Below are 14551 nucleotides of genomic sequence, written 5' to 3'. Positions count from 1 at the left end.
GAAGGAGGACGGTGGCTCAGCTCCACAATTGGGGAGAAGAACCTGTGTGCAAGCTGTCTGCCAGGCTGTGTTGGTAGGTGCCTGTGACCAGGAGAGAGGTAAAGGGCCTAGGGGCAGAGGGCAGGCCAGGAGAGAACATTTGCAGTCCCCTCTTCTCAGGACGGCTAGGCCAGCTCCCTCCAAGCCCTGGCCACATGGAATCTTTCCCCACACCCTAAAGGAGGCCCCATCTCTGCTCACCAGTCTGCTGCTTATTCACGCAAGAGAAAACAGGAAAGCAGGAGATTCCGAAGAAAAATAGGTCACTTCCTGGGGCAGACTGAACTGGCCCCTGTGGGCAGTGCCCCTGAGGGGCCAGGCTACAAGCTGCTCTCCAACCCAGCACCCTCTTCCCTCTTCCATCTTCCATGGAACCCAGCCCTGCTCTGCTCTGGGCTGTACTAAATAACAACCAGGGGTGTCAGAGCCACTGCAGCAGGACACACCTGCTGTCAGCATTCCCGGGAGCTCTGTGTGGGTTTGTCCCCCCACTTAGGCTTTCTCTCAGGGAACTCAGGCATCCTTAAATCTAGGGCCTGGGGTGGGGCCCCAACTTTAGAAACTTCTGGGCTGCCTAAACTCAGGTGCAGAGCCAGGGGTAAGGAAAGCGAGGCATCTGCTCTGAGTCTAGACTCTGCCACCCACAGCACTTGGAGAGGAGTGACTCCCCACCTCGTGCCTGCAGACAGACTGCCCCGTCTGCTGCATTCCTCACATGCACACACATACAGACAAGTGCACACAAACATACATGCACACACGGGCGTGCACACACACTCACATACAGACACATGCACGTGCACACATGCATGCAGACATGCACACACCTCCAGACAGCTTGAACCAATTACAGCTCTTCACAATCCAGAGCCACTCTACACAAGCCGCTTAACCCATCTTAAGGAGCACACAGAAGAAATCACACCCCTGAGCCCCTGAGCCCAAGCGTGAGCAGGCCACAGGGTGGAGAGGTGGGGTGTTAGTGGAGAAGTGTGGTGAATCTCAGGCCTAACCCCCTTCAGGGTTTATCTCCCCACCCTCACTCCCTGGGCAAGGCAAACAGGAAAGTGCCCAGCATGCCAGGGAAAGAAAGGACCAAGGGAGAAGAGAAAGCAGCCGGCCAGGCTCTGAGAGCCGCGCCCCAGGGCCAGCAGAGGGGAGAGAGAAAATGCAGGCACCTGAAGAAGGCAGAGCCAGGAGCCAGGAAAGAGGGAGGGGCAGGGAGATGCTGGGTTTTAGCATCTCCCCAGCTAGGCAGCCTCTGCTCCTTGGGTAACCAGATCCCACTTTCTATCTCAGAGTCATAAACATGAAACCACCCAGCTCTGGGACCTGACAACTCCAAGTCAGCAAGTGTTGGGCCTCAGGCCAGTAGCTGAAAGCTGATTCTTCCCACTGCCCCTCCTCAGCTTCTCCTCAGCTTCTCCCAGGGCACACGCCGCCCGCTGCCCAACACAACTCTGCCTCTAACGCGTGTGCTAGGGCCGCGCACCCCCCCCCCCCCCCCACTCAGCCACTTCCTGAGCCATGTCCTTTCTAGCTGATAGGCTGCCCATGAGGTCCTGCCAGCAGCCTCCAGGTCTAAATCTCCTCCCTCTCCTTCATTACCAAAGGAAGAACACAGAGGGCACTGGTCCAGCTACAAGCAGGATCTGAGTCAGAACTCTACTTTATTTGGGGACACTGGAGTCAGGGATAATCCAACCACAGAATCTGTGGTAGACAGGAGAAGGGAGCCTTGGGAACCAAGGCCCAGAGTCCGCTAAGCCTGGTCCAGGGTGCTCCCCCAAGCTTGCTCAGCAAATGTCTGCGATGCTGAGATTCCAATCACCATCTTCCAGACTCCAGATATTTCTCTAGTCACTCTTTTCTCCACGCCCTCCCCAACCTCTCCACTGACCTCAATCCCCTCCAGACACACAACTCAAGTCCAAAGAGGGAGCTCATCCCCACCTCTGTCCCATCCCAACAATGCCTGAGGAGCTGTCCCCTTCACCCCTGCATTAGAGCAGCCCCCGCTTCAGGCAAACCCTAAGCAGAGCAACTCAAAGCCCCTCCCCCTCAGGAATGCCCCCTGGAAGTCAACCCTGCCAGTCCTAGAACAGCTGAGCTCTCACGCAGAGCCAGTATCTGAACGCGGCTGGTTGTTTCTCCTGTGAGCAGGCGCCCGCCCTGCACGCCCCCCTTCTCCGTCTCTGCAGGCCCCCCTTCTCCCTCTCTGCAGAGGGAGAAGGGGGGCCTATGACCTGCTGCGTCCTTCCCGCAAACCTCTGGCCACTGACAAAATTCCAGTTTTGCAGACCTTTCAAAGGCTTTCCAAGCAGCCCAGTGGCCTGCATACCCTCCACACATCTTCCTGGGCTGCAGAGGGATAAGAGGCAAGGTCAGCCCATGAAAGGGCACTTGGTTCCTGACAGAGGTACCTTCTAAACTTCCCCCCACGATACTCCAGGTGCCCAATGCCCTGAATGGCCCAAGGGAAAGAAACAGAGAAAAAGCCTGGAACCCCAGCGATAATGAAATAATGATAATGATGATAACATTTATTGAGCACTTACTATATAACAAGTAGCCACTCATTAGTAATAACATTTATTGAGCACTTACTATATAACTGGTAGTCACTCATTTCTTTATAGCACTAATGTTCACAATAAACCCTACAAGCTCAGCCTGTTAACCCCATTTTCCATTGAGGCAAGTGACACTTAGAGAGCTTCAACAACTTGCCCAAGGTCACAAGGCCAGTAAGTGGCAGAGGCAGGATTTGAATCCAGGCCATTTGACTCTAGTCCGATGTCCCTAACTACTACACATAGAGCCTCTTTAAGCTTAAAAGACCCGAAGACCAATAAGGGGTGGTAGGCAGGGGTACATGTCAAGCCATCCCAAACAGAAGGCCCTCTCCAAACCCAGAAAGAAGGCATAACCTTCATGCCCAACAACATGCAATGTTGGGAAGTCCTTCTTTCTGTCTGGCCTTTTGGTGTGTTGCTGCAATATAAACCCATTTTCCTTTAGTCTGTGCTTAAACTTGCAAAAAGTCCATTCCCTCACCCTGACTTCTCAGCTTTAGAGGCTGTTTCAGAGCCTCCCTTCAGTGTCTCTTTTTTATTCAAAGATCCCAGCATATCCTTTTGTGCTTTCAGTGACAGTCCCATAGCAGGAATGTACCAAAAACTGGAGGGGAGGCTGAGGGCACTGGAAGACTTCAAGGAAACGGGGGAAAGAAGAAGCCGGAGGATAGATACAGATTCTCAAGCACAACTCCACCCACCTCACGCCCATCTCCATTCTATAGGCTCCTGCAGTCTCCTTGGCCTGTTTTCCCACCGGACAAGTGGAGAGTTTTAAAACCAGCCAGGTCGCTATACCATTTAACAAAATCACCCCTCCCTTACCCTCCTCTGGTTGTTTTCAGACACCCAAATAGCACGGGAGGCATTCCATTCCAGAAACTTTCTCAGATCACTGCCCCTCCCCCACGCAGCCCCGGACGGGGTGAGGAGGGGGCCCTGTGAAAGGTGCCTGCCCCCCCCCCACCCCCACCCCAGCGCCCTGGGAGCGGCTCCGCTTGGCGGGCCCACCCCGCGGGCTCCATCCAGAGGCGCGCTCTCCGCCGCCGCCGTCTCCCCCAGGCTTCGTGAACTTGCCCGCCGCCGGGTCGTGTCTGCGCGCTGGGAGCCGTGAGCTCAGAGTCCTGGCACCCTCCAGGCTGCGCTCCCACTTCCATACAAGGGCCGAGGGCTGGGGGTGCCACCCAGCGGCTCGTAGATCGCTTTGCCCGTCTCCAGAGCAAAAGCCCGCGCGTTCACGCGCGCATCGCCCAACTCCCTGGCTTCCCCCGGGTCTCTTCCCAGCTCAGACGAGGGGCGGGGAAGGAAAGAGAAAAACCTCCCTGCGCCCCGAGGTGCAGCAGTGGGAACCCCCTCCCCCGCTGCCCTTGCCCCCCCCCCCCCCCCCAGCTGTGCCTCGCAGCCTGGGAGGGCGGCCGGAGTCGGCCTGGATGCGGCGCGCTCCCAGGGAACTTTTACCCGGCCGGGCCCAGGGGCGGCTCCGACAGGCGCCGGCGCCCGCCCGACAGGGCTAGCCAGAAGCGGGCCCTCCCCGGGGCCCGCCGGGGGACCCCCGCTCTTCTCCTCTCCAGGGTCTCCATGCGCCCCCCGCCCTGAAAGGAGGATCCGACCTCCGGCTGCCAGGATCTGTGGTCAGCAGGGGCGCGAGCTGCAGCGGCGGGCGCCCAGGGCCGATCACCCGGTCCCTTGGCCGTGGGTGCCGAGTCCCAAGGCTGCGGGTCGCACCTTCCTGCAGGGCCCGTCTGCGGAGCGGTGGCACGAGAGTGCTGCAGCCTGCCCGAACACCCGCAAACTCCCCGGCACCCAGAGTTGGGAAAGCCGCCGCCTCCCCAGCGCTCGAGGAGCCCGCTGCTCCGGCTACGGGCACCCGGCTCGGCACGCGGGTGGGAAGACCTGGGGCCGAAGGTGGGCAAAGTCGACCCCGATCCCAAGGTGTCTTTTTTCCCGAGTGCCCGGCAGCCCGAGGGCTGGGACCCCCTCCCGCCTGACCCTCCGGCCCGCGGCCCCCGGCCCTCCCCGGCAGTGCCCCGGAGCGCGCCCGGCCAGAGCCTGAGCCTCGCCCCGCGAAAAGGCGCGGTTCTCGGAGGGGCCGGGGAGCCCGAGACGGGGAGGAAGGAGAGGAGCACATCGGGAGGGGCAGAGCAGGGACACTGCACTTCAACTCACCTTGAGCCGCAAGACCTCGGGTGCTGATCACACTTGCTATCAAAGTGGCCACATACCAAATCATAGTACTACCGCGCGCCAGCCAAGAGCCTCATCCTATCGCAAAGTGCTCCTGCGCCGCACACTTCTCGCCGAGCGCCCGCTCCCGCCGGCTCGGCCCGCCTACGCCCCGCGCTGGTGCTGCTGCAGCCCGGGCGGCCCGCTCCCCATCCCTCCGCGGCTCCGTCGGCTCGGCGCGCAGGCTCCGGGCCCGCGCAGCGGCACCTGCACTCCAGCCGAGGCAGCGCGCAGCCAGCGCCGCGGTGAAGCCTAGCCGGCCGGGCCCCCGGCGCCGCCCCCGCGCCCGCCTATTGGTCCCCGCCCACCAGCTTCGGGGCCGATTGGCTCGGAGGAATGCTCGTCACGGCTCGGAGGCGAGCCCATTTCAAGGTGCGTTGAAGTGTGGCCAGCACAGAGCCGCAGAATCATGCGCATTGCCAGGGAGAAGGCGTTGTAGCGACTCCGCTCTGCTCCCTTCTCTGCTCGCGCTGCATGGCAAGTTTCTGGTCAAGGGAAGGGTCGCTTTTCTGGTTTGACAATGGGACCTTGGGAGTCTGAATTACCCATGACAGTTCCGCGGGGACGCCGCCCCCGCCCACCCAGGGAACCCAACATCCGGTTTCCATCCAGCGAAAAGCTATTCCCGGGAGGAGGATGCTGATTCAGTGATGGGGAAACCCAGGAACGGGGAGCCTGGGAAAGCTCGGGAGCGTCCTTCGCTGGAGAGCTTCTCAAAGAGGTCACGCGCAGCCTCCCGCACCCCCACCCCACCGCCTTCCACGCGCGGACCCGCTTCCCTCAGCAGCGCGCCCCTCCTACCCAAACGTGATGTTAAGTTAATCCACCCAGCCTGAAGGCAGGGGAATGACTAAAGTGACCTCTGAAAGTCGCTAAGATTTAGGATGAGTCACTGGTTCAGCTGCAGGAGTGTCACAGGCTCGCCTCTGGAACACACCGTACTCACACCCTGCCACCCCCGGGGCAGGCCAGCGTTGCTCATCCCTACTCAATCTTGACTTTGAACACTAAAAGTTGGGGTTTTTTTCCCTTCTTCTAAAAAAGGCTGCCTCCTCAAGCACAAGTTTCCTCCCCTCCCCTCCTCACTGGGGCCTAGCCCCGTCTGAGCAGCAAGAAGCCAAGATGGATTTGGGGAGCAGTTAAGGGGTCTGGAACAGCGAGATACAGGAAAAGGGGAAGGTGGGCTCCTGACTCCCTCAGAAGAAGACAGATGAGCAGGGAAGCTCTTCATAGTCCCAATCTCTCTACTGTAAGGGCTCCTCATCCCCTCCCCCAGTACAGTCACACTTGCAGAAGAAATGAGTGTCATGGAAACATCTACTACAAACAATCGCCAGCATTCTGAGGCTGCCGGGAAGATGTTTGTTCTTTCAGGAGTGAGAGCAGTGGTGAGAATGGCATAGCTCCTAGGATGGGGCTGTTGGCCAAGGAAGGAAGACAGAGGGGCAGCAGAGGAGAGCTTAGGAATTTCACCTCAAAACACTCCTTGGCCACAAAACACTGGCTCTGGGACATGAAGCTCCCAATAGAACAAGGAGATTTGCTTCAGTGAACACACACACGCGCACACACACGCACAACATACATCGAAAGTGGCCTTGAGTACTGAACGAACAGCTTTCCCCAAAACCTGAAACTTCTTAGCTCACTGCCAGCCAGGAGATGGACAGTGGGGTCCTCAGCAGAGCAGCAAACACATTGGTCAAGTTTTAGCATCCGGATGTAGCCTAAAGAGCCAGAACCCTTGAATAACCAACCTCCTGCTCTACCCACCCACTCCAGTCATACAAACACACTCAAGATTCATATTTGGGAGACATCTCTCATTGAGCCATCGCTTTAGGTTCTCTTTTTCTGCAAAGATGCCTTTCTTGGGGATATGAAATGCGTTGGAAGCTCTAGGTCCCCATTGATTGGCTAATTACCAGCTAGCATGACCAAGAACAAGTCCACCCTCAACATATCCATACACACATGCTCACATGCTTTCCCAGGGCCTAGCATTATAAAGCCTACTGAGATCCATTTGCAAAGCTGGTGATGACCGGATTCTTCTCCTTCCAAAACCTCTAAGCAGCTAACTGGCCTAGAGAGAAATGCTGGATTCCTAAGGGCTAGCCCCATTTCTAGCCCTTTTCAGATATAAACAAGGCAGAGGAGTGAGAAGCACCTGTGCTCACAGAAACGTTCTTCTAGTGGCCCCGCAGAGTAAGCAAAAGTAAAGAACCACTCTCACCATCATCTTGATTGTATTTGCTGGCCTACTCAGTGTGGTGGTTTCTGTTAGGGAATTAAAACTGTCAAATTGGAGGGAGAGAAAACACATAAAGAGCTTAAAAGCATGAGCTGGGTTGGGAAAGAGTTCAAAGGAACTATGTAAAAAGAAGACTAAATTTCTTCTGGATAAATCTATTGAAAATGGAGTGGAACAAAGGAGTAAAGGCAGAGAGGAAAGAGAAGAAAGTTAAGACACAAAGGGAAAACTTAGCATCATCGTTAACATCATCGCCGGGCATGTCTGTTTGGTTTCATATCAGCTCAAAAGAGACATGCTGTATCAGGTCACAGTGAGGAATGAAACCAGTGAAGTCTGTACCTCTTGGTATATGGCTAATCTCTGGATGCAGGAAGGATGGCAGCCCCTCCCTGGCATGGATACATCCAGTGGAAGATTGAAAGTTAGCATAGATCCCAGCTGTTCAAGGGGGACATGAGGGGAGACTGTGAGCCATGCCCATGAGCAGCTCACAGGGACACCTGGTCAGTCATCGAGGTCACTGATAACCGCAGTACATGTACATCGGGTATGGGAGTATAGGTCATTCCTTCTACCTTTTGGAAATTCAAAATGCTAGTCTTACCAGTTATTCTATGAAAAACCACATCTAGCAGTCTACCTACACGTCCCCTTAGGCCCTTGGAGAACAAGTGGGAAAGGTGGTGGAAGAGCCTCACGCCTAAGAGAAAAGGAGACTATCTTTACTCCCTCATATGCACTGAGCAAAGAGGTCTCAGAAACAATGGTTCTCTCATGTGTCACCTGTTACCTCCCCAGTGGTTCCAGACCTCTCTGTAGAATCTAGGTTAGGACAGGTGTTGGCCCAGCTGCTTTTGAAGAAAAGAGACAGCTCTATGTCAAAACAATTTACACAAATAAACACCAAAGAGCATGCTGGGTGTCTATGTAATTAAGAAACTGTATCAGTTATCTTGCCATATAAAAAGAAATCACAAAATGTAGTGACTTAAAACTACAGCAGTCGTTTATTTGCTCGCAGATCTGCAATTGGGGCAGGGCTTGGTGTGGACAGCTCTTCTCTACTTCATATGACATCCGACCACCTGGGAGGTGGAAGTCGTACTTTCAAGATGGCTCACTCACATGGCTCGTAAGTGGGTGCTGGCTGTCAGCCAGGGCTGTAGGCAAAGAACTGCAGACCTCCTCCATGTAGGCTTCTCCACAGGCAGCTTGGGCTTCCTCACAGCGTGGTGGCTGGGTTCCAAGAGCTGGAATCCCCTTATGTCCTAGCCTTGGAAGATGCAATTCATCCCTTCTGCCAAAGGAAAAGCCCTGCCCCAATTCCAAGGCAGAGAGTGTAATCCCTACCTCTCAGAAGGAGCAGTCGCCACATCCCATTGCATGAAGCGCTTGTGGGACGAGAGGTTGGGTTGTAGCCATTTGGGAATGATACAGTATGCCGTGAAAACAGGCTTCAGATTTTAAACAAAAATGAACTACAGAAGAAATTCCTAGAAATAAAGGATTTGCAAACAGTATCTAGATCTTAGAATTTTCTCACTTTAATTCAAGCTGCTGCCACCAGTCCTGGGCACAGTAAGATGTGAGTTTGACCCTTGTAAAATTCTAGCCCATTTGTGAAATAAATCAGTTCACCTCACTTTCTTTTAATATGCCTGAAACCAGTCGGCATGTTTTAAAAGAACTTGAAAGGAGAGAAGAAAATAAACAAAGGAAATTAGATTTCCGAAATATAAATATCTAACCTTAAGATCTGATACAGAAGTGGAGAAAAGCTTCACAAGATTCTCAAACCTCCTTGTCATAAGAATCTTCCATCTGGGCTCCAAATGCTCACAGAATATTGCAGGCCCCTTGCTTTGCTCTCATCTCTCCCAGGTGCCTGCTGTTCCCAGGTGGCCTCTGGTCATAAGTTGTCTTTCTGGACTTGAGTAGTATTTTAACAGTATACTTTGCTCTCTCCAAAAACAAATTCCTGAAGACTTTTTCTTATTAAAACTCGAAGTTCATCATGATGCAAATGTTCTAGAATACCCAGTGTTCCCCTACCCAGTTGCAGTTCCCCTAAAGGCCACATCTTTGGTTCAGTGGTAGTGAGTGGCCCAGAGACAGATCCAGTCCTTCCACACTTGAGACACCTGTTCCAACCACCGTAGGATCCCTGACTTCACGCTTCCTTCTAGGCTCTCCAGGCCAGCTCTGAGCAGCCTCAGAGAAGACATGTTTCATGGTTTTGTGGTTTTATCTGAGGATGCAGAAAAGAGGCTCTCTGCTTTGCATCACATTTTTCCTACCAAACCTTAGAGCCCTAATGACAGCCTTCTTTGTGAAGGGCTCCCAGGAGCATGTTGGCATCAGTCTTCAGCAAGCCATCACTCTGCCTAGGGCTACAGCCTAGAAAATGTGGTTTGCTGGACTCCTGGGCACCTCAGGACCACCTGAGGATGCCCTCGCCTGCCCAGGGCCAACAGCCCAGCAGCAAGTTGCTGGAACAGGTGGGCAGCAGTGGTCCCCACTTACAGACCCTGACATCCCAGAGTCTAAAAGGCAGCTAGGAATCGGGGCTCTGCTGAATCACCTGGGCTCTCGCCCTAGCAAGTTGGGGGCCTAGGTCATCCTTTTGTCCGAATTAAACTTGTCAGTCTATGGAATGGATGGTAGAAGGTAATAGGAATGAAGGTCTGCAGGGGACAGAAATTTGAAGGTTCTTATGTGCTGTTTCTCTGTCACAGAGTGTCCAACAGTCTCAAGTAAGAGTTCAATTCTGTGTTACATTATATGGGAGAAAAATTGAACCTGGGCTTATTCCAGAGCTCAGACTCTCAAATGGTCAAGGATCCTGGTAGGTACAGAAGCTTCTACAGAGGTGCATGAAGTCATGGACTGGAGTCGCTGCCATCAGTGAAACTGGCAAAAGGCTGATATGAGCAGAGGATCAGGAAGGTATAGGGAATCAGCCCTATAAGTCATGCTAGAGCTCAAGAAGCGGAAAGGTCAACAGCCCAGGCTCAAGAAGCATCAGAAGGAAGAATTCTCGGTTAACAAGTAGTCACTAAACACCAATTTGCAGTCTGCACTATGCTAGGCATTGAGGGGGACAAAAAGGTGACAAGCCACCACTTCTATCACTCAGAAACTAAGCATCTAGCTGGAAAGGTGAGGCTGGCCCCTTGGACACCACTTAATAAATTCTGTCAGCATGGAACCCGGAGAACTACTGTGGCCCAGGCTGGAGTCATCACAGCACCTCAAGAAGGCGGAGACAGCAGAGACAGGCGAGGCCTGCGTGACCGAAGTGAGATGTGAGCTAAATTTTAAGTAGAGGAGAGGAAGACTGGATGGATTAAACAAGGCACTGCAGTTAAGAGAAATGTGGTCTGAGGGCAGAGAGTTGGTCTATCTGGTTTCTTGCTAACTAGTGCCCTGGTACCGACCAGGTAGTGGATGTTCAGTAGAGAGTCATGGGAATGAATGTACCCAAGTGGTGACAGGTGACGCGGCTGGCAGGTCCAGGCAGGAGGAAGGGGCTTCCGTGTCTAGAGCAGAGCTGATGCTGGGGAAAGGAGGAAATGGGTCAACTGGGAAACAGGGAAGGAGGAGGGGGCCAATAGGAGCAACACGAGTGAGGGCTGGGTTAATCAGAGAAGCAAGGGGGAGGGGGGAGAAACAGGCCTGGGCCTAAGAAGAAACTAAGTTGAAAGCATCTCTCTGGGCTCAAATAAAGCCAAGGAGTAAAGGGTGGGGGGATGGGCCGTGACAAGCAGCCTAGGCAATGGCGTGAGAAGGGACCCACAGATGGAGAGGCTGTGGGCAGGGGAGGGGAGTGCGCTCTGGAGCCACAGCTGGAGGGCCTTAAGGGGTCTATTTCTGGCACATATTCCACCCCCAGCCTGCTCGTTCTTGGACCCTCCACACTTCGTTCTCAACCCCCACACAAAAGGGCCTTGTGTGTAAGTGCTAGGAGATGCCAAATGCATCTTTATTGCATCGCCCCCCACCTCTTCCCCAAAGCCTTGGCATGAGCAGCCTTGTACCAGGTGCAGGAAACAGGAAAAGGGGCTGAAGACCAGACAGAAGCCAGAGGTCAGGTGGCAATGCCAGCCCTCTGGCGTCCGGTCTCCATTACTCCCTGCTGCTCCTCCCTGACTCCTCTCCTTAGCCACCCCCCACCCTCACCCTGCCCCTGGTCCCTGTCCCTGCCCTTGGTCCACTGCCCCCTCCATCACAAGGCCTCGCTTCCCATTTGTCTCTCCTCTTCCTCTCTGCTCCGCTCCTTGTTGTTTTCAGCGTGGTTTGAGGAACCTAGAGACCAAACGAGATTTATTCTTGTAGAAAACATTCATGACCGATGTACCACAGCAACAAGTTTCCATGGCTCTGGGACACAAGGTAAATACGATATAAAGGGGAGATTGCTGGACTCAAAGCCAGAAGCCTGAGTCGCAGCCCTGCCTTTCCTCGCCAACACTGTGTACAAGGTGTAACTTCCCGAAGCCTCGCTGGAAACCACAAATGTGCCACCGTCTGGTCAGCCACTGGCACTCACAGATATGTAACGAGCACCTACAGTGAGCCATGCGCCTCACTAGGTGCAGGATGGGCAATGCAGGCAAGGTTCTTGCAATCACAGAACTTACGGTTAACAGCCAGTAGGGTCGTTCAGAAGAAGAGTGAGCTAGGCGGTTAGCACAGTGCGAAGTCTATAGTAGGTGTCTGACAGGTACTGTGCTCAGGAGGGATATGGAAAGCCTGGTGAGGAGAGCCATCTGCCTCTATATCCCCCGAGATAGAGCTGCTACAGCACTGGTTCAAATTAGAAGATGGTGCTGAACCTCTAACTATGGTTAGAAACTAGGGAACAGAATGAAATAATGAAGAATCATTAGGAGACAGGATCGCCCAACCTGGGAAGGCCCAGCTGTATGGGAGATTCTGGTGCATATGCTTGAGAAGCATGTGCTGCTGGGGTAGAATGGGAGAAATATATAAATAGTGATAGGAACTATTTGGGGAGGGAGAATTCGCCCAGAGCCCTGACTGCTGAGGACTTAGAAGCTATGCTCCCTCCCCCTCCTTTTCTAGGAAACCAACTTGGAAAAGCCTGTGGACTGGGGGTGGTCACAGCTGCCAGGGAAGCCCAGAGCAGGAGGGTTTTGTGCAGAAGGCCAGTTGAGGCACTGAAAAGAGGGTCTCATAGGGAATCCAGGACAATGAGATGATAGAGGAGGGACGTGGAGGGAAGGGGGCTGGAGGGGCAGGCTGCTGGGACGGCTGCTCTCCTGGCAACGTCCCAAGGTTAATCGAGGGGCACCAAGAAGCCTCCGAGACATTCCAACAAGAGGGAGGCTGGTTTGAAAGGAGCATTTGCTGTAGGGAGAAGGGGCCTTTCTCTGGCCCAGGCTGTTGTTCCTTTGTGGAGGTTCTTTGAGGCATGAGCTCCATGAAACAGCATGGGGTGGGGGCCAGAGTGTAGGGTTTGCCATTCATCATCCAGGCAAGTGGCCCACGCTTGGCAGACAAGAAGGGGGTCAGTGACTGGTTCAGCTGCCTTTGGACCCCTGAGATGATGGTAACTGGGGGGTCTCTATTCATGGGATTCCAGAGTCTGATTGTATCCTGTGAATTATGGGTACTGAGACAAGGGCACAAAGGGACATAAGGGAAGAAGGCTGAGTATTAACTGAGAATTAAGCAGTACCTTTAGAGGGAGGGGAATCAGGAGCTGACAGTGGTGGAGAAAATCTTGGCACTTCCCAAGCTCTGAGCCTTGTGTCCAGGTCGGAGGGTTTGACTTAATAAGAATGCCAAGGCTTTGTCATAAGGTATGTCAATACAGCTGAAACTCACATCTCTACACACACACACACACACACATGTGCGCGCTCAACTCATTGCACACACGCCCATTACAGGAACTCACACACATGTGCAAAACCACACACACAACTGCAGGACACTGCTGTGCTCGTACTCACAGGCAGAGTCTCTTCCGATAGCCACATATACGTAGTATCTGCATCTGTGCATCTACCAAGTTCGCATCCTCTTACCCTGCTGAGGTGGCCAAATGTATACCATATCTTCACAGATCACAGGGTTAACACACCCACCCAGAGCTGTGTATACGTGGGCCCTCCTGCTTTCCCACACTAGGACTGCCGGCTTGGATGTCCCTAGAGTGTTCTTCTCTTCTTGTCTAAGTCCGATCCCAAGGAGACCCATTCACATGAAATCTACCTTCTCAAACTCACCTTGAGCGCAGTGTCCAGATTGTTCGAGTCTCCATAATTCTTGTCTCCCGAGTAGCCAGCTACCACCCTCCACCTGTTACAGACACTAGGTGACAGCCACCAGCAGGTGGCACCAGCAGGAACTCATGTAACCAAGACTGGTACTGAGAACAAATCCACATTTCTGGGAGGAAAATGGTCCTGCCGGTCCTTAGCCCTCCCTACTGTGCCCAGGGTCAAGCCCAGTGAATGGATCTACCAAGGGCACCAGGCCACAAGAAACCACCCCCAAAGAAGACGAGGGAGAAGATAGAAAACTGGGAGCTCCAGAGGAGATGGGAAGCTGAAGACTAGAGACAGAAAGAGGAAGGGGGAGCGAGGGGAGAGCCAGCTTCTGTGTGGGCTCAGAGGTTTGGCCACGTGGGCGCTCGTGCGTTAGTGTTTGCATACTCATTTGAGTGCTGTGCTGTAGTGCTGGTGGGTTATGCGTGTGTCGGTGGATATGCAAGAAGTAGATGTGAGCAGGCTTGAGACTGTAGGGGCGTGTGTGTGTGTGTGTGTGTGTGTGTGTGTGTTGCATGTAGTGTGACTCAGGGAGGGATAAAGATGAAGCCAAGCAAACAACTCCCCATAACTACAATACCACGTTCATCGCACACACCAGTTGTTAGCCCCCTCCCACACACTCGCCACACCATACACACTCTGGGGACACACACCACACTCTCACACCACCCACACAGACAGGTGCTGTGCTGCCACGTACAGACCTGCCCACCCACACGCTTTCGCACGTACATACGGGCTGTGTGCAGAACCGTAGGAATACATATAGAAGCAGGCAAGGCACACACCGACACCCAGCACGCATGGGCCCTGCACGCACACGCACGTGTGTGCACACGTGCGCACCCTGTACTACATCTGTGAATTCTCAGTGCCACCCCCCAGGATAGGGAGAGAGGTAATAGAGAAGAGATGACCCTCCTATCCTGTACGACACCTTAATTTCTGAGCCTCTAGGAGTCCAGGGGAGAAGTATGAAATTGGAGAGCCTCTTGTCTGCGGACCAGGGCAGTGCAGGGAACAGCCACTCCACACACCCTTTGCTGGAGTGTGAGCAGCGGAGGTAGCTAGCTCCCTGTCCCAGTGGTCCTGCTGAGGTCCCCCAGCACTGTGGACAGCACCTCAGCTAGCAGGACCTGAATGCCCGGAGCAGTTCC

The 14551-nt window shown here is 54.0% G+C and overlaps 1 protein-coding gene across 1 annotated transcript in view; it reads right to left on the bottom strand.

Annotated features, from left to right (window-relative positions):
- The window catches only part of IGSF9B (immunoglobulin superfamily member 9B), a 47754-nt gene extending 42855 nt beyond the window's left edge, over positions 1 to 4899 (bottom strand). Inside the window, exon 1 of the mRNA XM_087828393.1 lies at positions 4782 to 4899. Within this exon, the coding sequence (XP_087684519.1) occupies positions 4782 to 4845 (64 nt within the window). The 5' untranslated portion in view covers positions 4846 to 4899. The remainder of the gene's footprint in view (positions 1 to 4781) is intronic.
- Positions 4900 to 14551: the final 9652 nt, after the last annotated feature.

This window comes from Miniopterus natalensis, chromosome 20 (assembly GCF_054644295.1).
Source record: "Miniopterus natalensis isolate mMinNat1 chromosome 20, mMinNat1.hap1, whole genome shotgun sequence".
NCBI classification, from domain to species: domain Eukaryota; kingdom Metazoa; phylum Chordata; class Mammalia; order Chiroptera; family Miniopteridae; genus Miniopterus; species Miniopterus natalensis.
The sequence above is the reverse complement of the archived record's forward strand: the minus strand, read 5'-3'. Positions and strand labels throughout refer to the sequence as shown.